This window comes from Prionailurus viverrinus, chromosome E2 (assembly GCF_022837055.1).
Source record: "Prionailurus viverrinus isolate Anna chromosome E2, UM_Priviv_1.0, whole genome shotgun sequence".
NCBI lineage: Eukaryota > Metazoa > Chordata > Mammalia > Carnivora > Felidae > Prionailurus > Prionailurus viverrinus.
This window is the reverse complement of record NC_062575.1, coordinates 20,420,686-20,444,540: the sequence shown is the minus strand read 5'-3', so window position 1 is coordinate 20,444,540 and position 23,855 is coordinate 20,420,686. Positions and strand designations below refer to the sequence as shown.

Sequence of the window (23,855 nt, the reverse complement as noted above, 5' to 3'; positions counted from 1 at the left end):
TTCCAGATTCTGTAAATATCAACATTACCAATCTTCTCTGGGGATCATAAAATTGAAATGACATCTTTAAAGGGGTCAAAATAATTTTTATGATGGTTTTACCATTAGTGAAGATTCAAATTACCTTATAGTTTCATCCAACCCAGTAAAGAAATTTAAAATTTCACAGTTGAATTACAACAAAATATTTAAGTATCAAAATGAACTGGAACCAAACAGCACACGGAGAGGTTCCAAATTTCCCTCGGAGCCGAGCGGCACCCAGGGTCAGAGAGTGATGACCTATACTCACTGTCAGGTTCCAGTTGATCTGGGGGATCCTCATGTGAAGGTTCAGACTGAACAGAATCAGCAAGACTCCAGTCACCACAAATGCACTACAGCTCACAAACTCAAAGAAGTAGAGGCCTTCACACGGAGAGCACTCCATGATGGTCTCTATGCAGATGAAAGCAATCAGGGCCAAAATCTAGGAAGAAAATTGGAAACACACATGTATGTGTATATTTAGTACATGGCCGTGGACGTATGTGCCTGCCACGTTTAACTAAAACTCCACCACCACCATATGCAGCCAGAGTTTTCCTCTGGGGACGACAGCATCACCGTAAGGAATACAACCTGATGAAATTCTTACAAAACAGGTATAGAGGGTAGAATTCCTGATGCGGACACCTCGCACGACAGCCCCCCCGACACCGTCCGGGTGTGGCCCTCGTGAGGAAACAGAAAGGAACATCTCTGTGATGTTTTCAGTTCTGCCTCTACCACCAGTAAGTGGACTCTGCCTACACACGTTTCCAATTTATAGTCCCCACCACAATTATGCCAAACACGGAGAGGGCAGGGTCCAAATGGTGTCCGTTTATGCCATCTGCAACTGCCCGGGTGGTTCAAGCGGAGGTCACGCAGGCTGACTGGGACCCCTGAGGGCTTTAAGACAGGGATGAGTAAAATCCCTCCTCCCAGTTACAAGTCCCTAAAAGTGAGGCCTACCTAATTAATTCATGAGCTATGTTTTTTAAAAGTTATCACTGGAGGGGCGCCTGGGTGGCTCAGACAGGCAAGAGTCTGACTCCGGATTTTGGCTCAGGTCATGATCTCACAGTTCCTGGGTTTGAACCCCACACTGGGCTCCGTGCTGACAGTGCAGAGCCTACTTGGGATTCTCTCTCCCTCCTTCTCTCTCTGCCTCTTTTCTGCTTGCCTTCTCTCTCAAAATAAATAAACTTTAAAAAACTTTTTTAATAAAAAATTTAAAAATAAAAGTTATCACTGTACTTGGTCAGAAAAAGTTGGAACGGCAGCTTATAAAAACATTGAACATTTTACCAGTAATGGCATCGGTTTCTTTCTGAAGAACCAAAGTAATATTCCAGCAATATGTCCCCGGAGATCAGAGCTCATAGTTAAACAGGTATCAGTGGAAATTACCAGGTAAGCTTTTAAAAGATTTCAGGATGGGGAGTGCCTGGGTGGCTCAGTGAAGCATCTGATTCTTGGTTTCTGCTCAGGTCATGATCTGATGGTTAATGTGTTCGAGCCCTGAATCGGGCTTTGTGCAGACAGCATGGAGCCTGCATGGGATTCTCTCTCTCCCTCTCTCTCTGCCCCTCTGTCACTCACTCTCTCTGTCTCTCTCTCAAAATAAATAAATCAAAACTTAAAAAAACAAAACAAAAAAAAGATTTCAGGACCAGGTGCTTGGGTGGCTCAGTAGGTTGGGCAGCCGACTTGGGCTCAGGTCAGGATTTCACAGTTGATGATTTCAATCCCCAAGTCGGGCTCTTTGCTGACAGCTCAGAGCCTGGAGCCTGCTTTGGATTGTGTGTGTGTGTTGCTCTCTCTCTCTCTCTCTCTCCAAAATAAACAAATATTTTAAAAAAAAAATTTTTTTTTTTTTAATTTCAGGAGGAGGAGGAGGGGTTCCAATGGCTGAATTAATGGGCCAATGATCAGGACAGGTCAGGTGGTCTTTTACCTAAAACCTAAGATCAGTCTTAGTCTCCCAGCCTCTACTCTACCGCTTCTCTAACAGAGCACTTCTCAGACCACCACATGTCAAGCCTGGGCGAGAACCTGAGGTGAGCCCCCACTTCAAAGGTCCAGGAGGTATAGGCAGGCGACTCGGTGGTCCCAGATTTGTCCTTAGAGCCACCAACAGCAGCATCACGAAAGAGGCCATCAGAAGTCCAGAATTTTTTTTTTTTAATGTTTATGTATTTTTGAAAGACAGAGAGCTGGCAACAGGCAGAGAGAGAGACACACAGAGAATGCGAAGCAGGCTCCAGGCTCTGAGCTGTCGGCACAGAGCCCGACACGAGCCTAGAACTCAGGAACCGTGAGATCATGACCTGAGCTGAAGTCGGACGCTTAACTGACTAAGCCACCTAGGCACCCAAGAAGTACAGAATCTCTGCCTCTCCTCCTTGACCTACAGAGTCAGAATGTTGTTGTTGTTGTTTGACAAGATCCCCAGATAATTAAACTTTGGGAAAACCCCAAGGCATGGGCTGCTCTGTGACCTCTGACTACTGGAGTCCCACATGTGCCTTTCAGTGCCGGACTCAATGCCACCTCCTCCCCATGCCTTCCCAGATTGTCTCTCTCCCTGCCAGACATTATTTGATTGCCCCTTCTCCTGGGAAGGCTTGTTCATCTGTGATTGCATTCTACCCTTTTTTAAACTTGCTATTATGTCTCTCTGCCTCGTGAGCTTTTTGAAGGCAGGGAAGGGCCAGCCCATCTCTTTCCTCCTGAGGCACCAAAGCACAGTAACTTGCACACTGCCAGCAAACAGGGCCTCGGGAGCCACGAAAAACCCACACCCACAATTGCTAACTTGCTTGGCAGGATCTCCACGTGAAAGGCAGGGCAGGGTGGCGCCACTCTATCCACTATCAACATCAATACTTCCACACTGGGGTGCTTGGGTGACTCATTCAGTTAAAAGTCTCTGGCTCTTGATTTCGGCTCAGGTCATGATCTCACAGTTCATGGAATCGAGCCCCACGTCCGGCTCCGCGCTGACAGCCCAGAGCCTGCTTGGGATTCTCTCTCTTCGCTCCCACCCCCTCCTGCCCTGCTTGTGCCCCCTCTCTCTCTCTCTCTCTCTCTCTCTCTCTCTCTCTCTCAAAATAAATAAAAATAAACATTAAAAAAAATATATTTCCACACAGCAATCATAAAAGACACTTCTATCAATACATGGTTTGTGCTTCTATTTTAAGTCAGAGCATGCTGAGACGGGGGTCTTTAAGCACACATTTTGTGCGTCTCCTGATCGCTCTTGTTACAATTCTCTGCAGAAGCAGAGACTTGAATTCTCCATCTGAATTTCATGCCTGACTTGCAATCAGTTCACAAAGAAGTAGTTCATATAAGGGAAACTCCTCAACTTTTTTCTTCCCCCTGTAATTGGATCTAGTAATCCTGGGCAAGAAATAACACACTGTACTGATGAGTTACAAATGTTTCTGGTATGCTAACTTCAACCATATTTGTGTGGGAAGGTAACACCTACAATCTTAAATATTAAAAACGGTTTCAAGAATATGCAAATCTAATAGGCCACTCAATACAGCAGTGAACAAAACAAACAATCTCTGCTCTCTAGCCCATATTCTAATGAAGGAGAAGCTTTTAAAAATTAAATTAAAAATACAGTACGCGAGGCAGTGTTAAGTGCAAAGGGGGAAAAAAATCCAAGCAGGGAAGGAGAATGCAGTGTAACTAGGGCAAAGGTGTTTGAAATGTTAGGCAGAGTGACATGAAAGCCTCACCGAGAATATTCTAGATTTATATGAAGTTTATCATTTATCACAGTCTATTACAAACGATATTCAAATGAAAGAGAATTTCGACTGCCCCCATTCTGACCTCAGTCTGTTCTGATTGAGTTCTTCTTTCCAGTTTATCTCTTAACTTGGGCCAAACACCCTGTGAGCAAAGCATCCTGTGATGGAAACCGAAACTGTCCCCTCAAGCAACAGGCACTGCCCTGAGCCAGCAAGAGCCAGCAAGAGCCAGTGGGGCCGACCCCAAGACAATGATCAACCTGACCTCTACTGACCAGCTGCAAGTACCCACCGACTTTTGTCCCACATTTTCCTTCTATAAACCTGGAAGCATTTTCAGCACGTGGGAGATGTCTTTGAGACGTCGTTCGCGGTCTTCCCAGGGCGCGCCTCCCTGAAATCAATTCCTTTCTTCTTTCCCCGCCACTCACCTCTGCCTTTGGACTTTGTCAGCGGCCAGTGGCTGAACCCAGTCTGTCTGGAACCCCCCGAGCCAGGTGCTCTTGCACCCCAGTTACAAAAGGATAAAATTAAACAGCAAATGGAGAGATACACAGGGCAAGGTCCAAAAGCGTCTCTAACACAGGAGCTCTGTCCTGCAGAGTTTGGAATGCACGGCCCTCCTGGCATGTACATACACATTTTGGTTTACCAGCCTGGAAGCTGTCAACTCTTGCCTTCAGAGTTTTTAGAGCTCGGTTTGCAGCCCCTTCCTAGAGGCCGGTGGGTGGGGCTGAACTCTCTATCACAAGGTAGCTTCGACCGGGAACCAGCCTCCATCGTTAGGTGCCTTCCGCAACAGTCCTCTCATTAACACAAACTCAGGTGTGGTTGAAAGGGAGTTGCTAAGAGCAAAAGACACCTCTCATCATTTGGGAAACTTCAAGGGTTTTAAGAGCTCTGTGCCAGAAATGAGATGAAGACCAAGTATATTATTTCCTGTTATAAATCACAGTGTCATGAGTATTCACAGGTAGACAGAGATACAGATAGATACACACACACAGAGCTATACACATACATTAATCAATCCCCTTTTGATAGGTATTTAAGCAGCTTCTAATATCGTTGCGAATAAGCAGTACACTTTTTTGCCTGCCTTTTGGCACAGCAAATGTCAAATTTTCCTCCAGCACAGTGAAGTCTACTGCTAAAGTAAAACCTACCTATTGACCAACAAGAAGAAAGTACGAACTCAAAGTTAATGCTGGAAGCCAACAACTTCAAGGCAACCCAAGAGTCAGAAGTAATTCAACTTATAACAGTTTTGCAGTAGACAAATATCACAATGTAAAATAGTACAGAGTTGTTCAAAAAGGTTCAAATAAGTAACAGCCCTTCTATTTGCTAATTGAGGGATCATGTGTGTCCTTGACAGGGCCCTTTCCATGTAGCACCTACCAACTGACCAAGAGTATTTTTTCATAGTTGGCAAACAAATTTATACTAAAAGGTTGTCAGCAGCTAATTATGACTGGCGAACTCAAAAAGCAGGAAGGGAAAAAAATGTTGACTGATTAAGTTACTATTAAAACTTTTCAAAATTTTGGGGCGCCTGGGTGGCTCAGCCAGTTAAGCGTCCGGCTCTTGGCTTTGGTTCACGTCATGATCTCACGGTTAGTGAGTTCGAGTCCCATATTGGGCTCCGTGCTGACAGTGCAGAGCCTGCTTGGGATTCTCTCTCTCCCCTCCCCTCTCTCTCTGCCCCTCCCCCAATTGGCACACACTCTCTCTCAAATAAATAAACTTTAAAAATAAATAAATAAAACTTTTAAAAATTTCACAAGACCCCATGTTACTATTGGTGGAAGTGTCCAGCGTCAGGACCTTCCTGGAGGCCACAGTAATCAACGGCACTGTTCACCAGTACATCCCATTCTCCCCCTTGCAGGCACACTGTAGGGTTGGAGGCTTGTGGTGTGAGATGTTCCCCATGCAGATTTATTCTCAAGATGATGGAGTTTCTGCCTCAGAACTCCACAAGTGCCGCTCCAGCTTGCTATCATGACTCCTCACCAGGTGGCAATGGAGTATCAATGGGCATTCTGGGGATTTGGCTAATTGGAAGCTGAGTAAGAGACAGGTTACATTTGGGTTCAGTTGTCACTTCCACACATAGTTACTGTAAATCCCCCCACCGCAGGAATGGCTTCCAGATACACTCTGAGCTGACATCATGAAGAAGAAACAGGCCCTAAAATTCACAAGATAGACCAAGATTATATTCAATAATGCAGAGTATGTAATTATAAGCACATACATATGTTCTCCCTTTTTGGTGGGAATCACATGAAATAGAATTGATCAGGGAATGCAAACTGGTGGTTTGAGGAGGTTCCTCAAAAAGTTAAAAATAGAACTACTCTATAACCCAGATATTGCACTACTAGGTATATACCCAAGGGATACAGGTGTGCTATTTCGAACGAGCATATGCACCCCAATGTTTATAGCAGCACTGACAATAGCCAAGGTATGGAAAGAGCCCAAATGTCCATCAATGGATGCATGGATAAAGAAGATGTGGTATATACATACAATGGAGTATTACTCGGCAATCAAAAAGAATGAAATCCTGCCATTTGCAACGACGTGGATGGAACTGGAGGGTATTGTGCTAAGTGAAGTCAGTCAGTCAGTCAGAGAAAGACAAAAATCATTTGACTTCACTCATATGAGGACTTTAAGAGACAAAACAGATGAACATAAGGAAAGGGAAGCATAATATAAAAACAGGGAGAGACACAAAACATCAGAGACTCTTAAATACTGAGAACAAACTGAGGGTTGCAGGAGGGGTTTGGAGGGGGGGGGATGGGCTCAGTGGGTAAGGGGATGAAACACTGGAATCTACTCCAGAAATCATTACTGCACTCTCTGCTAACTTGGATGAAATAAATAAATTAATTAATTAATTAAAATAAAATAAAATAAAATAGATCAGAATTCCAGGGTGTATGGCAGGCACCTACAGCAGTGCTACAAAGAATGAGAACGTGTGTGGAAGATGACAATTCATGCATCCCAATTTGTAAGACGCTATCTGACAAACCCTGAAATGATGCGGTCAGAAAGCCCCAAAGACAACGGCGCTCAAAATGGCCTCCAGTGCATTGAAACCGACCAAAGAAGCCAACGTGCCAGTGACAACCTGCTACACACATTCATCCATAAGAGGATGTACAGAGCATAGCAGCCTAACAGCACAGGCAATGGTGCTGCTCAATACAAAATAGTGGCAATTTAAAATGTGAGTTGCTCGGGGCACCTGTCTGGCTCAGTTGGTGGAGGCTGCAATTCTTGATCTTGGGGTTGTGAGTTCGAGCCCCACACTGGGCATACAGATTATTTAAAAAGAAAATCTTAAAAAATAATAATACAATTTAAATTGTTCTAGTGTACGCCTACATTTTTGTATACTCTGATTGATTCTGTATACTTTTTCAATATTAAACTGATCATACTAAAAATTCAAATATGACCTATATTAGTGGAGGCCTAAAAACAGAAAGAAAACAGTTCTTAAATTCATAATTTTGTGTGTTTCTCATTAAAAATATTCATTCTTGTACCTAGATTTCTATTTTTAATTTAATATATTTTTCCTGTGGGAAAAGTGGGCCTCCAACGTCATGAGTCTCAAGCCACTTACAGCCTGCAACTACTTCTGGTTTGAATAACAAAAAGTTTGAATGGGTGAGAGATCTGGCAATGGCCAGTGGGGACGCTCCCTCTCCCTGCCTCAGCAGCCAGCAGTGTTCCGGGAGGGGGTGGCCTCTGAGTAAGGCTCATGGGAAATGTGTACTATTCGTGAAAAGAAAACCTCCCTTGTGTTAAGCCATTGAGATTTTAGTTTGTTTGTTGCTGAAGCATAATCCAGCTCATACAGACTAGGAAGGGAACTCCTAGGAAGGAAATTTCACAACATGTTCTAGGTCTCTAGTACAAAACTGCTTATTTTACTAGATGAATATGTCATTCACTCTTTTTCTTTTCTTTTTAAGGTTATTTATTTTGAGAGCGAGCATTCGCACAAGTGAGGGAAGGGCAGACAGAGTGAGGGAGAGGGAGAATCCCAAGCAGAATGTGGGGCTTGAACTCACAAACCTTAAGATCATGATCTGAGCCAAAGCTGGATGCTTAACCAAGCCACCCAGATGCCCATTACCACTCGTAAAGACACCAGATCCAAATGGTTTTACAAACTCTTACCAGATTGTCAAGGTAAAGATATAGAGATGTTGACTATGGTATTTAAACTTTTAAAACAAAAGCATAAAATATTTGGAATTTCAGGAATCCGTCTATGTGGTAGGACTGTGGATAGATTTTTTTTTTTAAGATTTTATTAAGTAATCTCTACACCCAACATGGGGCTCGAACTCACAACCCCAAGATCAAGAGTTGCACATTGCACTAATGGAACCAGCCAGGCACCCCATGTAGGCTTCTTTGACTTTCCAGAATTTCCACAATGAGGATGTGTGCTTTTATTTTAAAAAATTAAATATTCCATGTATAAACACTTTTTGAAACACACTGGCTTATTATGAGTTAAATGTTAGTGACCTCTAAGAATCAATCCTTACTTGTTTTGAAACCATTCATGAATATTTAAAATCGACATTAAAAGCTCTAATGGAAAATGAAAGTCACTCTGCAAGTCCATGTTGGTCCCATTTCTTTATCAGAAGACTTCATCATTCCTGAACCCTTCCTGAGAGCACACAACCCCTTTTCTGGAAGCCACTGCACTCTAAGTGCAGGGAGTGAGCACAGAACAACCTGGAGACCAGCACGTAACAAAAAGGCCGGCCTTACTCTAATGTGACGGCAGGGACCCCCATGAAGGAAGAGTAACCCTAATAGGTATGAAGATATCTTCAAAGATCAGATGAAATCCTAACCTTCCTTGATTATTAGTTTATCAAAAGATCTAATCAAACTCACTTAAAGATATGCATACAAGTCGGTGAAGCATCTGACTTCAGTTCAGGTCATCTCACAGTTCGTGGGTTCGAGCCCCGCATCGGGCTCTGTGCTGACAGCTCAGAGCCTGGAGCCTGCTTCCGATTCTGTCTCCCTCTCTGTCTGCCCCTCCCCCACTTGTGCTCCCTCACTCTCTCTCTCTCTCTCTCTCTCTCAAAAATAAAATAAACACACACAAAGAAATTTAAGATATGCATACAAACAAAAATCACAATATTTAAAAATAGTTTTAAGGAGTCTCAAAACCACCAGATGCAAAATGACCAAATGAAGACTATCTCCAACAATCTGAATCTGCAGTGGCTCCTATGTGGCCACACAACTTCTCCAGTGACCCTGACTGCTCTGTGGCACCTAGAGGCTTGCTGGGATTAGGGTCTCAGTTCCAACACAGCCAACACACCTCATTATACACACAAAGACAGGTAACCATCCAGGTGCCAAGGCTCAGTGCCCAGAGAAGTGCTGAGGTTTGGAAAACTGACAGTCGCCGAGAGCTTGGGCAGCAGCAGAGGTCTTGAGAAGTCTTCCTAGGCGCAACTGGACTCAGGGGGTCTCAGAGGAGAAGCAGGAGAGAAAGCTTGTGTGAGGTGGTGACTCACTTTCAAACTGAGATCCTTGGCTGGGGGTAAAGTGGAGGGCAGGGACAGAACCCAGTCCTTGACCAAAGTACCTCAGTTTTCATGTTTATACTCCCATTAACAGTCGGTCCTAAACTTCACTGACCAAACAGAACGCCTCTTTATAGCCTTCTCAACTAATGTTCCAGGAAGCATCCAAATCATGAGCCTGGTTTCTACACTGGGAAATTATTTCTGTTGTGCTTTAAAAAACAGTATTTTGGGGGTGCCTGGGTGGCTCAGTCAGTTAAGCATCTGACTTCGGCTCAGGTCATGATTGCTTCAGATCCTCTGTCCCCCTCTGCCCCTCCCCAACTGGCGTGGGCGTACACGCTGTCTCTCTCTCTCTCTTTCTCTCTCTCTCTCTCTCTCTCTCAAAAATAAATGAATCTTATGAATGAATCAATGAATCAATGGATCAAATGTCCCTCTTCCCACCAAAACTGAAAAAAATATTTGAAAGATGAGACATGGCTTGTATTTAGCCTCAAAGACCCGACGCTGCTTCTGCTGTAAGCCTTCCTGATGAGCAGAAGGGAGAAGCGAGAGAGGGCAGGAGAGGTGCAAGGCAGTGACCACGCCTCAGAACCAGCTCCATTCTTAACCACCTCACGGCGGAGACTGAGACTGGAGCCAGAGCTAGAAGCGCAGAAGGGGCACGAGGCCTTTCCCCCACCATCTTTCTGCATCCTGAGGCCAGGGGTTGTAAGCTGCTCTCCATATGTACAGGCTTTTAAATGACAGAGCACCTTAAAACAGAAGCTGCCAGGCCAGAAGCCACGCTGCGTGTTCTGCAGAGGGCCTCCAATGGCTGGCCGTGTGCTGCCAGCCACCTCAGAATAACAATGGTTTGCATGTAGGAGCATCTGTAAGGTAAGGATGCTCTCAGGCCCCGTGCTGGGCACGGTCCATTCGCTGTCTGATACTCGCTCAGGAAGCAGGTGGCATCTCCATCGTGTGGCCAGAAGATTGGTCCAAGGCCCCAAAGCTGTGGTTCCACGGACCTCGTTCTCCTAGGCCAGACTTCTAACATAGAACTTACTTACCAGGGTCTAGTTCCTCCCCACACTCTTGGAAAAAAGCAACACTGTATGACTTCTCTTCAAGGAACACAGTAGGAGACCCGGCAACCAGTGCCACAAGGCTCCCTGACGAAGCACACAACTTTGATCATTCTCAAAGGGATCTAACTACAGTAACATCTTAATTTGCCTAACCAGAATAACCCACTGAGTTGCCACTCTCAAGGGAGGCCATCCCCTGAGGAAAGTAGATTTAAAATATTTCCCTCCTCTCTCCCCTGAGACAATCAAGCACTGAGCAAATCTGGGGGAAGGGGGTGGTTCTCAAACAAAGGAGCTAATGGTGTCAAGGGATTTGAGCTATGGATTTGAGAGAGGCGGAGATTTAAAACAGAACTACCTCGAGAGGCGGAGATTTAAAACAGAACTACCTGCTCAGGAAGGGCAAGGACCCCCTCAGGCGCTAAAGCCACCAAGGCTGGCCGGGGAGCACTGTTTAGGCAGAATTGCTTTAACCAAAGGAGCCAAGGGGCGGAGGCAAATAAGTGCCTTATTGTTGAGAAGAAAGGGAGAGACAGACAAAAGGGGGGAGGGAGGCTGCCAAGGACTCAGGGCAGAAAGAAGAAAACCGGAGACCAGGGCAAGGTGACCAGCACCTCCACCAGCTCTGTTAGGCATGCCCCGCGGGTAGCCACATTCGGAGCAGTGCCCGCTTCAAACCCCGAAGGCTTTGTTTTCTGTGAAGGACAGAAGTCTCGAGCTGCTGTTGGTCTGGTCTGGTCTGAGCCGGGGGTGTTACAAGGCCAACCCAACAGGTGTTCCTGATAGATTTTCCAAGCCAGGGTCTACTGTGTAAATAATTTTGCCATTTTGAAATCCTAAAGCCATACACATAAGTTAAGAGTTGAACTCAGGGGACTGCATTTCAAGTTCTTTTTTTCTTTTCTTTTCTTTTCTTTTTTTTGGCAAGACTCTCACCTTTAACATAAATTATCAGACTTATAGCATAAGTGAGCTCGATCACACACACATTAAACCCACAGGTCACTTGTACACAGTGGCTGGCCATGGCATAGCACAGTGTTAGATCAAAACAGGTCTATTTTTAGACGTCCAACTACGTACGGCACATAACAGTATTCCCGATGAAGTGCAAAACATCTTGTTTTTTAAAAAAGTTTAGAAAATCTTATTATGTGGTTTGATGATAGAATTGCACATGACTTCAGAAAACCACAGGACGGTCAGCATCTTTCTTGCCAAAAAAATGCCCACAACATTTTCCTGCAAATGCCACCCTGCCCAAAAAGCTACATTTTCAGACCGTTTAAAGTAGTAACGGAGCAAAAACAACGCACATGTAGATGTGGAGGACACAAGAGACGAGCGGCCTTCAAACCACACACATGTGAAGATGGTTAACGATGCTGCTGGCATTCGGGTTTCCTTTCCCCTCCCTTCCTTTCTCATGTCCTTGCTTCATGGATAAAGCTGAAATCCCAGGAAGTAGCCTCCCACCCCTCATGATTCAAAAGTAAAACCTGCCCCCTCTCCTTCATCTCTCTGCTTTAACTCTTGGGCACCTCCCCACCGCAGCATCTCTGAAAAACACCTTAACCAAATGGCAAGAAGGGCACTGTTTTTCTCATTGAATGAGAAACTAGCAGTCCAAAGAGGAGCTTTTTTCCTCCTCTTGGATTAATTTGGGGTCAAAATAGTGAAATGCATATCCTAAGAGACCAGGAGATAGATAGACAGAAAGATAGATAAAATAGATAATATATATAAATGTATATATTTGAATAACGTTCAAATCTTGGTTTCTAAATACTATCATTTTCCAGTGAAAGGAACCAGGGCTCCCTTGGAGAATTCGAGGGCTGAGGTAGGGAAATCTAAGAGGAGTCTGGATATCTTGTGCCTGAGGATGAAGGGAACATGTCTAAAGGACATTGGAGACAGTTCCAAAGGGCTCCCACTGGCCAAATCTGGGACAATTTGAGCACCAAAATAAATAATAACAGTTAAATATTAAAAGACTGTGAATAAAACATGAACCCATGAGCCCATACTGACATAAATAAACAGGGGAGAAGAGAAAACTCTTCCTTACAGTTGAAATCCAGCTAATAAATACAGAAGGAGTGATGGATTCAGACAATCGCCATTTGGCAACCTGAATTCGAGCAAGAATCAATGGATATTAAAACTCATGAGGAAAAGTTTGAGGAGCTACAGGATATTTACATGCTCTAAAAGTATCTCCCCACAAAAAATACTTACTAATTATATAGGAAAAATTAGTAACTTGACAGTGGAGAAGCCTGGCAGATATCACTTTAACCAAGTTCGGATTACCAGTAATGGCACGAATCTAGCTCATTTGCCTCTGATATGAGGCACGAAGAAAAATGCCCCATCATTTCTGTGGTATTCCTGACAATACCACAAAATAAGCAGCATCTAAACATGAGAAAACGTCAAACTCAAATTGAGGGGCATTCTACAAAATAAATGGCCTGTATTCCTCTAAAATGTCAATGTCACAGAACACAAAGGCTGTGGAACTATTCCAGATTCAAGGAGATTAAAAAGACGTGACGACTGAACCCAATACATGACCCAGGATTTTCTTGTACTATATAGAGCAGTCTTGAGACAACCAGAGAAACATGAATAAGGTCTAAAGTTTAGCTTCAGTATTTTATCAGTGTTAATTTCCTGACTTTGATCATCTTCCTGCGGTTTTGTAACAACACCTTTGTAACAACACCAGTCTTACCTTTAAAGACATTGACATATTGAAGGATAAATAGGCATCACGTATGCACTACATGCTCAAAAGAGTTAAAATATTATATAAATATACACATACACACACATACACCTACACACAGAAAGAAAGGATAAAGTAAATGTGGTAAAAAGTTAACATTTGGAGAATCCAGGAGAAAGTATGTATTATTCAGTACCATCCTTGCAACCTTTGTGTAAGTCTGAAATTATTTCAAAACCAAAGGTCTTTTTAAATGACCAAAAATACTGAAATCTATTAAATATAGAAAAATCCATGAGTTTTTAATGGGTCATTTCAAGTGGGTGAAACCCCACTGTTTACCTTTGGGGGTTGCTAAAGCATCAGCTTGTTATTAGAAAGCAAGTAAAGGACAAAGACCAAGCAGGTACCTTGCTTGCCTTTCCAGTACAAACTGTATTTGAAGGCAATCAAATGGGTGATGAGGGAAAGTTCCTTACCAGAATTCCAGCTAGTAAATGCAGAAGGAATGACAGAATTAGAAAATTACCAGTTGGTAATGGACCTGGGCCAGTTTCTGAACCCACCTGAAAGGTAGATGTTGGGGCGCCTGGGTGGCTCAGTCAGTTAAGCGTCCGCCTTCGGCTCAGGTCATGATCTCGCGGTCCGTGAGTTCGAGCCCCGCGTCGGGCTCTGTGCTGACGGCTCAGAGCCTGGAGCCTATTTCAGATTCTGTGTCTCCCTCTCTCTGACCCTCCCCCGTTCATGGTCTGCCTCTCTCTGTCTCAAAAATAAATAAACGTTAAAAAAAAAAATTTTTTTTAAAAAAAGCTAGATGTTAATTTGGTTGTATTCAATAAATATATATATATTTTTTTTTTCCTCTGCCAACTTATCAAAATCATCCTTCTAACCCCCATTTGTGTCACCCTCCACTAAAGCTTTCTATGGCGCTTCAGCTCAATTACCCTCCCCTCACTCAGACTTCTGTAGCTCTTGGTCTAAAACCAATGGTTCACATACTTGGTTCACATGGAGACCTTTTCAAAATTCTGAAACCAATACTCTACTCCAGAACAAAGTTTCCCAAACTTGGCACTATTGACACTTCGGACTGGAGAATTCTTTGTTGTGGGGGTTGTCCTGTGCATCGTCTGATGTTTAGCAGCATCCCTGGCCTCTACCCGCCAGGTGCCAGTACTCAACCCACCCCCGTGGTGGCAACCAAAAATGTCTCCAAATACTGTCACATGTTCCCTGAGGGGCAAAATCTCCCACTTCCAAGGAGAACCACTGATCCAGGTTACGATCATCATTGGCTGTTAAGCTATTAAGTAAAAGGTCAACGAGGAGTTTTAAATAGCTGGATCAGGCTCAAAACACCTGTACCCACCAGTCAATCCTGGCATCACTGAACGTGAGACAATCAGACACTGCTTTCTGATATCGATGCAATAGGTTGTACACAGCAGGACCTAGAAAACTTTCTTGCCACCCCCTAAAATCGAGCCTCCAGAGCTAACCCTAGTGTACAGGAAATGGAAGTTAGAAAAGCATGTTGGGGCACCTGGGTGGCTCAGCTGGTTGAGCGTCCAACTCTTGGTTTCAGCCCAGGTCATGGTCTCATGGTTCATGGGTTTGAGCCCCACGTTGGGCTCTATACTGACAGTGTGGACCTTGCTTGGGATTCTCTCTCTCTCCCTCTCTCCCTGCCCCTCCCCCACTCACTCTCTCTGTCTCTCCCTCAAAAATAAGTAAACTTGAAATCAGAAAAAGAAAGAAAAGCATGTTAAAATTACACTGAGGGGGAGCCTGGGTGGCGCAGTCGGTTAAGCGTCCGACTTCAGCCAGGTCACGATCTCGCGGTCCGGGAGTTCGAGCCCCGCATCAGGCTCTGGGCTGATGGCTCAGAGCCTGGAGCCTGTTTCTGATTCTGTGTCTCCCTCTCTCTCTGCCCCTACCCTGTTCATGCTCTGTCTCTCTCTGTCCCAAAAATAAATAAAAACGTTGAAAAAAAATTAAAAAAAAAAATTACACTGAGGAGGCCATCAACCAAATTCAAAATGTGAGAAATGCTACACAACAAACTACCTAATGTAATCAACAAATCAATAGCATAAAAGGAGGGGGTGCTGCTGTTGCAGACTAAGAGACACTAAGAGGAGCGCCTGGGTGGCTCAGTCAGTTAAGTGTCTGACTTCGGCTCAGGTCGTGATCCCACGGTCCGTGAGTTTGAGCCCCACATCTGGCTCTGTGCTAACAGCTCAGAGCCTGGAGCCTGCTTCAGATTCTGTGTCTCCCTCTCTCTCTGCCCTTCCCCGATTCACTCTCTGTCCCTCTCTCTCTCTCAAAATAAATAAACATTAAAAGAGAGAGAGAGAGAGAGAGAGAGACTAAGAAACATATCAAGCAGAAGCAACGTGCAGATCTTCTTTAGATTCTGACTCAAACGAACCTAAAAGGCACTTTTGCGATCCCTGGAGAAAAAGAAACACATACTAGATTTTAGATGATATTAAGGAACTATTAATTATTTAGATGTGATAATATTGTGCATGTGTCATTTAGGGGAAAAAATCTTCAACTGTTAGAGATGTATACTAAGTAGTTACAGTTGAAATGCTATCATATCTGAGACCAGCTTTAGAATATGACAGCCAGAAAAATGGGAGGAGTTGATAAAGAAGAAAATAAGGGGCTCCTAGATGGCTCAGTCAGTTAAGCAGTTAAGCGTCCAACTCTTGGTATCGGCTTAGGTGGTGATCCCAAGGTCATACAGTAGAGCCCTGTGACGGGCTCTGCACTGAGCACGGAACCTGCTTGGGATGCTCTCTCTCTCCTTCTCTCTCTGCCCCTCCCACTCTCTAAATAGAATAGATAGACAGACAGACAGATAAGTAAAATGTTGATGACCACTGAAGATGGGTGAAGGGTATACAGGGATACATAACAGTATCCTCTGTACTAACACGAAGGTTAGTTTTATGTCAATTTGAGTGGGCCACAGTGCCCAGAGTAAACATTGTTTCTGGGTCTGTCTGTGAGCGTGGCTGAGGACCTGAATAGAACTAAAGGGAGAGAAAGGAAGAATTTGCCCCTTTTTTCCTGCCCCACCGCTTGAGTCACATCTTCTCCTGCCCTTGGGTTGGAATTTATGTCATCAGCTCTAGGCTCATAGTCCTCCAACTGAATTACACCACCGGCTTTCCTGGATCTCCAGCTTGCAGACAGCAGATCATGGGACTTCTCTGCCTCCATAACCACGGGAGCCAATTTCTCACAATAAATCTCTTTTTATATCCCACTAGTCTGTTTCTCTGGAGAACCCTGATTAATACAACTAGTAAATGTTTATAAGTTTCCATAATAAAAACCTAAATTTAAAAAGAATGTTGAAGGACTTACATCTAGAATATACAAAAAACTCAAATCTTTACAATAAGAAAACAATCCAATTTAAAAGTAGGTACAAGAGGGGGCCCCTAGGTGGCTCAGTGGTTAAGGTCTAACTCTTGGTTTTGGCTCAGGTTTGTGGGTTTGAGCCCTGTATCAGGCTCCGTGCTGACAGTGCAGAGCCTGCTTGGGATTCTCTCTCTCTCACTCTCTGTCTCTCCCTCCCTCTCATGCTCTACATGCACGCTCGCGCTCTCTCTCTCTCTCTGTCTCCCACACACACACACACAAAATAAACTTAAAAAAAAAGTTCGGGGAGTCTGGGTGGCTCAGTTGGTTGGGTGTCTGACTCTGGCTCAGGTCATGATCTCACGGTTCATGGGTTCAAGCCCTGCGTAGGGCTCTGTGTTAACAGCTCAGAGCCTGGAGCCTGCTCAGATTCTGTGTCTCCCTCTCTCTCTGCCCCTCCTCTGTTCACACTCTGTCTTTCTCTGTCTCTCAAAAATAAATGTAAAAAAATTTTTTTAATTAAATTTAAAATTAAAAATTAAAAAAAAAAGTGGGTAGAAGACACCACACAAAAGAAGACATATAGATGGCAAACAGCCACATGAAAAGATCCTCAACATTACTAGCCATTAGAGAAATGCAAATTAAAATCACAATGATACACCACTTTACACTCACCAGAGTGGCTACATACCCAGTGATAGCAAGGATGCAAAGCCACTAGAACTCTCACACACTGCTGGTGAGAATACAAAGTGGTACACAGCCACTCTGGAAATGGTGTGGCAGTTTCTTATAGAGTTAAACATACACTTATGCCCTATGGCCCAGTAATCCCACTCATAGGTGTTTGCCCTAGAGAAATGAAAATTATGATCACACAAATACCTCTAGGTAAAGTTTACTACAGCTCTGCTTACAATCACCCCAAACCGGAAACAATCTAAGTGGCCTTGGATGAATGGATAAGCAAATAGTGGTATGTCCATAAAATGGAATATTACTTAGCCAAAAAAAAAAAAGATAAACTACTGATACACACAGCAACACAGAAGAATATTTCAAATGCATCATGCTAAGTGAAAAAAGCCAGACTCAAAGACAACAACACTATATGATTCTATTTATGTGACATCCTGGAAAAGGCTCAAATATAGGGATAGAAACAAGATATACTGGTTGCCACAGACTGGATAGAAGTAGAGGGAATGATTAACAAGAAAATGGCAGCATGAGACAACTCTGAGGGGTGATGCAACCATTCTGAACTTTGATTGTAGAGGTAGACAATGACTATGTATTTGTCAAAATTCACAGATCGGTATACCATAAAAAGTGAAATTTGTTGTATTCAAATTAAAAATAAAAATGAAAACCACTGTATGTCAACTTTACTCAAAAAAATTTAAGATAAAAATGAAAAACAAGAAAACGCTGTGAAGCCTATTGATAAAGAGAAGTATGCAATCATGTTATAAAGGAACCTGTATTTTGTGTGTGTTTATGTGTGTGTGTATACACATCCATACATACATATATAATAAACACACACACAGAAGTGTTATACACAACGTGAATACTGCTCATCTCTGATTAGTAGGATTCCAGGAAATTTGTTTTTTTCTTTTAAGGTACTACTACTTTCTCTTTTTTTCTAAAATAAATTAGCAGTACTTGTATGATTTCTTTAAAAAGTAATTTTGAAGGGCGCCTGGGTGGCTCAGTCGGTTAAGCGGACGACTTCGGCTCAGGTCATGATCTCGCGGTCCATGAGTTCGAGCCCCGCGTCGGGCTCTGTGCTGACAGCTCAGAGCCTGGAGCCTGTTTCAGATTCTGTGTCTCCCTCTCTCTGACCCTCCCCGGTTCATGCTCTGTCTTTCTCTGTCTCAAAAAAAATAAATAAACGTTAAAAAAAAATTTTTTTTTAAATTAAAAAATAAAAAGTAATTTTGAGGGGTGCCTGGGTGGCTCAGTTGGTTGAGCATCCAACTTCAGCTCAGGTCATGATCTCACAATCCATGAGTTCGAGCCCCACGTTGGGCTCACTGCTGTCAGTGCAGAGCCTGCTTCAGATCCTCTGTGCCCCGCCCCCCCCTCCGCCCCTCCCCTGCTTGTGCTCTCTCTCTCAAAAATAAACATTTAAAAAAATTTTTTAATAAAAAGTAATTTTGAGGAGCACCAGGGTGGCTCAGTCAGTTAAGCGTCTGACTCTTGGTTTCAGCTCAGATCATGATCTCATGGATCATGGGATTAAGCTCCACATTCAGGCTCTGCACTGACATCATGGAGCCTGCTTGGATTCTCTCTCTCCCTCTCTCTGACCCTCCCCTGCCCTCTCTCATGCTCTCTCTCTCTCTCTCTCTCTCAAAATAAATAAACATCTTTTTAAAAAGTAATTTTTAGGGGTACCTGTGTGGCTCAGTCGGTTAAGAGTCCAACTTCAGCTCAGGTCATGATCTCGCGGTCCGATCCATGGGTTCAAGCCCCGCATCGGGCTCTGTGCTGACAGCTTGGAGCCTGGAGCTTGCTTTACAGTCTGTGTCTCCTTCTCTCTCTCTGCCCCTCCCCCACTTATGCTCTGTCTCTCTCTCAAAAATAAACATTAAAAACAATTTTTTAAAAAAGGAATTTTGAAACAAGCAGATAAAAAGATAAACACAAGTTCCTCTGGGAGGCTTTTCCTGATCTTAGCCCTCCCCCTCCAGGCTTCCTTTCGATGTCCTCCAAGCAGGCTACCCTTAGTCTCATTTTCTCCATAGCCTTAGCTTCTCCTGCTGACTGAAGGAGGAAATGCCTCCAACGTGACTTGTTCCTGTATTCACTGCACCTTACTGCATGGTGGCACCTGTCTCAGGAATCACGTCTATCTAGTTCCTGCTCTATCCCCCCGAGCAGGTACTCAGTAAACAGCTGGTTAAGACTGACTGACCAACTAGAAATGCACAGGCATCTAATAATGACCATTAAACCATACCCACAGGTAACTGGACACTATCCAAAGGCTGATCATTAATGTTTCATGTCAACCTAGAACAGAGGTTCAGGTGAAAGGCTTTGGGGATGGCTGCTGCCCATGTAAGTTTCTAACTATTTGCAGAAAACGTGCAAGGCTGGCCTATCCACTGCCATATTTGTGGATAAGAGATTCGGGATTGTTCGTATGTAAGATAAGCTTCAAAATTATCCCAACAGGATAGAGGGCCAGGCTAATGCCATAAGGTAGACTCTGGCACACACTTAAGATTAAAGATTCAGCTACAGGAACAAGGGGGAGAGCAGACTTGATAAAAGCAGCCAAATGAAAAACAGAAAATTTAGGTGATTTTAGGTGATGTCACTCACACTGAAGCTAAATGTCAGTAAAGGATGAAGTAAAAGACTTAAATGTTGGTGATAGGACTGAACTGAGTGGTCACAAACCTTTTTGCAACTGGGACATTCCATTTTCACAACTACAGGCTGAAGTCTGTTCATTCATTTGAAAAAATATTAAGACCAAACTCATTTAAACGTGTATTTTTGTGATTCCTTGCACATGCCAGGAATATCCAGAGTGATATTTTAAACATGTTCTTACTCCTAAAACAAAAATAAACAAAAAAACAAACAAAACCACCACAGCACTATGATTTATCTCTAGTCTAAGCAGGCCAAGGTCCCTGTAGCCTGCAAGCGAATAGCCTATTTGCTATAGAAAGTAAAAACAAATTAGAAAGCTTCCAAACATCACAACATGAGAATTCCAGTTCTAGTTAATGGAAGAAGTACAATGCACCCTCTCTCACTAAATGTGGCTATAAAATCTGGAAACAAGGCATGGAGCAGCTACTTCAGGACTCTAAAAACTCAACAGTAGTGGGCAGATAAGGGAAGAAGACAGAATTCAGAGTTCATTGAACCAACCAGCAGTCAGTTTCCTATTTTTCCTCCCAGTATTGCCCAACTTGGACCCAAGGCAACCTCAAACTCAGAAAAGGGAACCACGTGTGGACAGAATGAGCTCCAAGCCAATCCCTCCAGTTCTGGCTAGAGAAGTGGCCAAGGGGATTCTGAATACCATAGACACTGGGGGGAAAGCCTGTTTTTTATTTTCCTGAATTTTTTTTTTGTCCGGGGTACCTGGGTGGCCAGTCAGTTAAGCATCTGACTTCAGCTCAGGTCATGATCTCACTGCTTATGAGTTCGAGCTCTGCGTCGGGCTCTGTGCTGACAGCTTGGAGCCTAGCCTGCTTCAGATTCTGTCTCCACCTCTCTGCCCCTCCCCTGCTCGTGCTCTTTCTCTCCCTCTCAAATATAAAAAATAAGTAAATAAAACATAAAAAAAATAATAAAAAAATTTTTGTCCTGGGGCGCCTGGGTGGCTCAGTCGAGTGGGTTTCCAACTCTTGATTTCGGCTCAGATCATGATCTCACTCTCTCTCTCTCTCTCTCTCAAAATAAATAAATAAAAATTTTTAAAAAGATTAATTAAAAAAAAATTTTTTTTAATTTGTTTTGTCTTTCATTCTCATACTCCAGACCCGAGCCAAGCTTCAAGTGGTGGACACAGCTGCAGCAGCAGAAGCCTGCAGATGCCTGAAACTCTGAGGAAGGGACTCCTCTTACAATCCGAGGAAGCAGAGTTCCAAGAGGAGTGAGTCCCACTTCTTTTTCCTTTCCCTGTCTTCCCACTGCTTGACCTTGGGTGTGGACTGAGTTGTGGGAGGAGGGCAACAGTGGGGTGTCTGGGTGGCTCAGTCAGTTAAGCATCTGACTCCCTTTTTAAAAAATATTTATTTATTTATTTTAAGAGAAAAATAGAGTGAGCAGGGGAGGGGCAGAGAGAGAGGAAGAGAGAGAATCCTAAGCAGGCTCTATGCTGCCTGCACAGAGCCTGAAGCGGGGCTTGATCTCATGCACTGTGAGATCGTGACCTAAGCCAAAATCAAGAGTGGGATGATTAACCGACTGAGCCACACAGAGTGGCCCTTGGGTAGCACACACAAGGAAAGATCAAAATAGCACCACAAAGGCTTTGAAACAGAACTGACATTGAATCCTCAACCCCACAGAAGATTGGTCAGAACTTGCCACCTGAATCCAAGCAGGCTGACTGCCTTCTAAAACCAAACTAAACAAAAATCACCATCTTCACAGGATTTAAACAAGACCAGGGTTTCAAAACATAATAATCAAATGTCCATGATATAATCCAAAATTACTTGGCATATAAAGAACCAGAAAAATCTCAAATCACATGGAAAAAGACAACCGACAGATGCTAGTGTTGAAATGGCACGGCGCTGGAACTCTCAGATTACAAAGCAGCTACAGTAAAAATAATCCAAGGGAAAAGGATGGATGAGTACCCCTGAAACAAATATAAAGGCAAAAATCTCAGCAAAGAAACTGAGATACAAAGAGGAACTAAATGGAAATGTTAGAACTATAAAATATAATATCCAAAATAAAAAAACTCAATAAATGGACTAAAAAGCAGAATGGAGCTGACCAAGTAAAAGAATCAATGAACCTCAAGATAAATCAATAGAAATTACCACATCTGAACAATAAAGAGAAAAATAATGCACAGAGCCTCAGGGACCTATGAGATAATACCAAAAGGTCTATTATTTCTGTCACTGGAGTCCCAAAAGGAGAAAAAAACATGTAATAGAAAAAAGTTTTTGAAGAGATAATGGCAGACAACTTCCTGTATTTGACAAAAGATAAATGTAAAGACTCAAAAGCTCAGCAAGTCATAACCAAAAAATTAAACAAGGCTGTGCCTGGATGCATCCTAAACAAACTGCTCAAAACTAAGGGGGAAAAAAAGTCCTAAAAACAGCCAGAGAAAAAATGATGCATTCTACATAGTGAAACAATGATTTGAATGATACAGGTTTATCACCAGAAACCATGGAAGCCAGAAGGAAAGGAAATAACATTTTTAAAGTACAGAGAAACAAATTGACAACCCAGAATTCTATATCCAGCAAAACTATCCTTTATGAATAAAGGTGAAATAAAGACATTCTCAGAAAAAAGAAAATTAAAAGAATTCATAGCCAGCAGACCTGCTCTAAATGAAATGCTAATATTTCAAATCTTCAGCTAGAATGGAAATGATCCCAGGGGGAAACTTGCAACATTAGGAATGAAAGAAGAACAACAGCAATGGTAAAATTCTGGGTAAATACAACAGACAATTCTTCTCCTCTTAAGTTCTTTAAAATATGCAAGATGGTTTAGAGCAAAATTTCTAACAATGTTTTATGGGGTTGCAATGTATATGACAACTAAATGAGGAAGGAGGGTAAAGAGGTAAATAAACCTATGTGATGGTAAGGTCTCTATACTTCACCTGAAGAAGTAAAACGGTAACTATAATTAAACTGTAAAATGTTATAAAATAATTCTTAGAGCAAACACTTTAAAAAACTACAAAAAGACACATACAGTGAAAACTCTGCAGATCAATTACAATGGGATACTAGCAAATGCTCAAATAAACCAAAGGAAAAGAGGAAAGGGAAAACCCAGGAATAAAGCACAAAAGGAACAAACAGAAAATAAATCATAAAATGGTAGGCCTAAATCAAAACACAATAATAGCATGAGATGTAAATAGTCTAAATGCACACCAATTAAAGATGGATATTGCCATGGGTGCTTGGGTGGTTCAGTCGATTGAGTGTCTGACTTTGGCTCAGGTTTTGATCTCACAGTTTGTCCAGACCCCACATTGGGCTCTGTGCTGACAGCATGGAGCCCACTTTAGATTCTCTGTGCCCCCCAACTCTCTCTTTGCACCTCTCCTGCTAGTATTCTCTCTCTCTCTCTAAAATAAATAAACATTTTTTTAAAAGATGGATTTTGTCAGAAAGGATTAAAAATATAGGACTTATCTGTATGCTGTCTTTAAGAAACTCACTTCAAATATATAGGTAGGTTTGAAGGAAAATAATGGAAAAAAGATACACCATACAAACACCAGTAAGAGAAAGCTGGCATGGCTATATTAATACCAGAAAAAGGACACATCAGAGCATGGAAAATTACCAGGGATATAAAGGGAGATTATATAAAAATGAAAGCTTCAATTTGCTAAAAAGGCATAATGATCCTAAATGTGTATACAATAACAGAGCCTCAAAATACATGAAAGAAAAACTGATCAAACTGACAGAAGAAATGAACAAATACAGTTTAAGCCTTCAACATTCCTCTCTCCATAACTGATAGAACTAGTAGACAAAAAAAAGTCAGCAAGAATATAGAAGTAATGATG

At 42.8% G+C, this 23,855-nt stretch overlaps 1 protein-coding gene across 2 annotated transcripts in view; it reads right to left on the bottom strand.

The window, feature by feature from the left end:
- CMTM4 (CKLF like MARVEL transmembrane domain containing 4) overlaps nucleotides 1–23,855 on the bottom strand; it is a 69,427-nt gene that overhangs the window by 18,208 nt on the left and 27,364 nt on the right. For both annotated transcript variants that reach the window (XM_047835359.1, XM_047835358.1), the window contains exon 2: nucleotides 293–469. In XM_047835359.1, coding sequence (XP_047691315.1) covers nucleotides 293–469 — 177 coding nt within the window. The remainder of the gene's footprint in view (nucleotides 1–292; nucleotides 470–23,855) is intronic.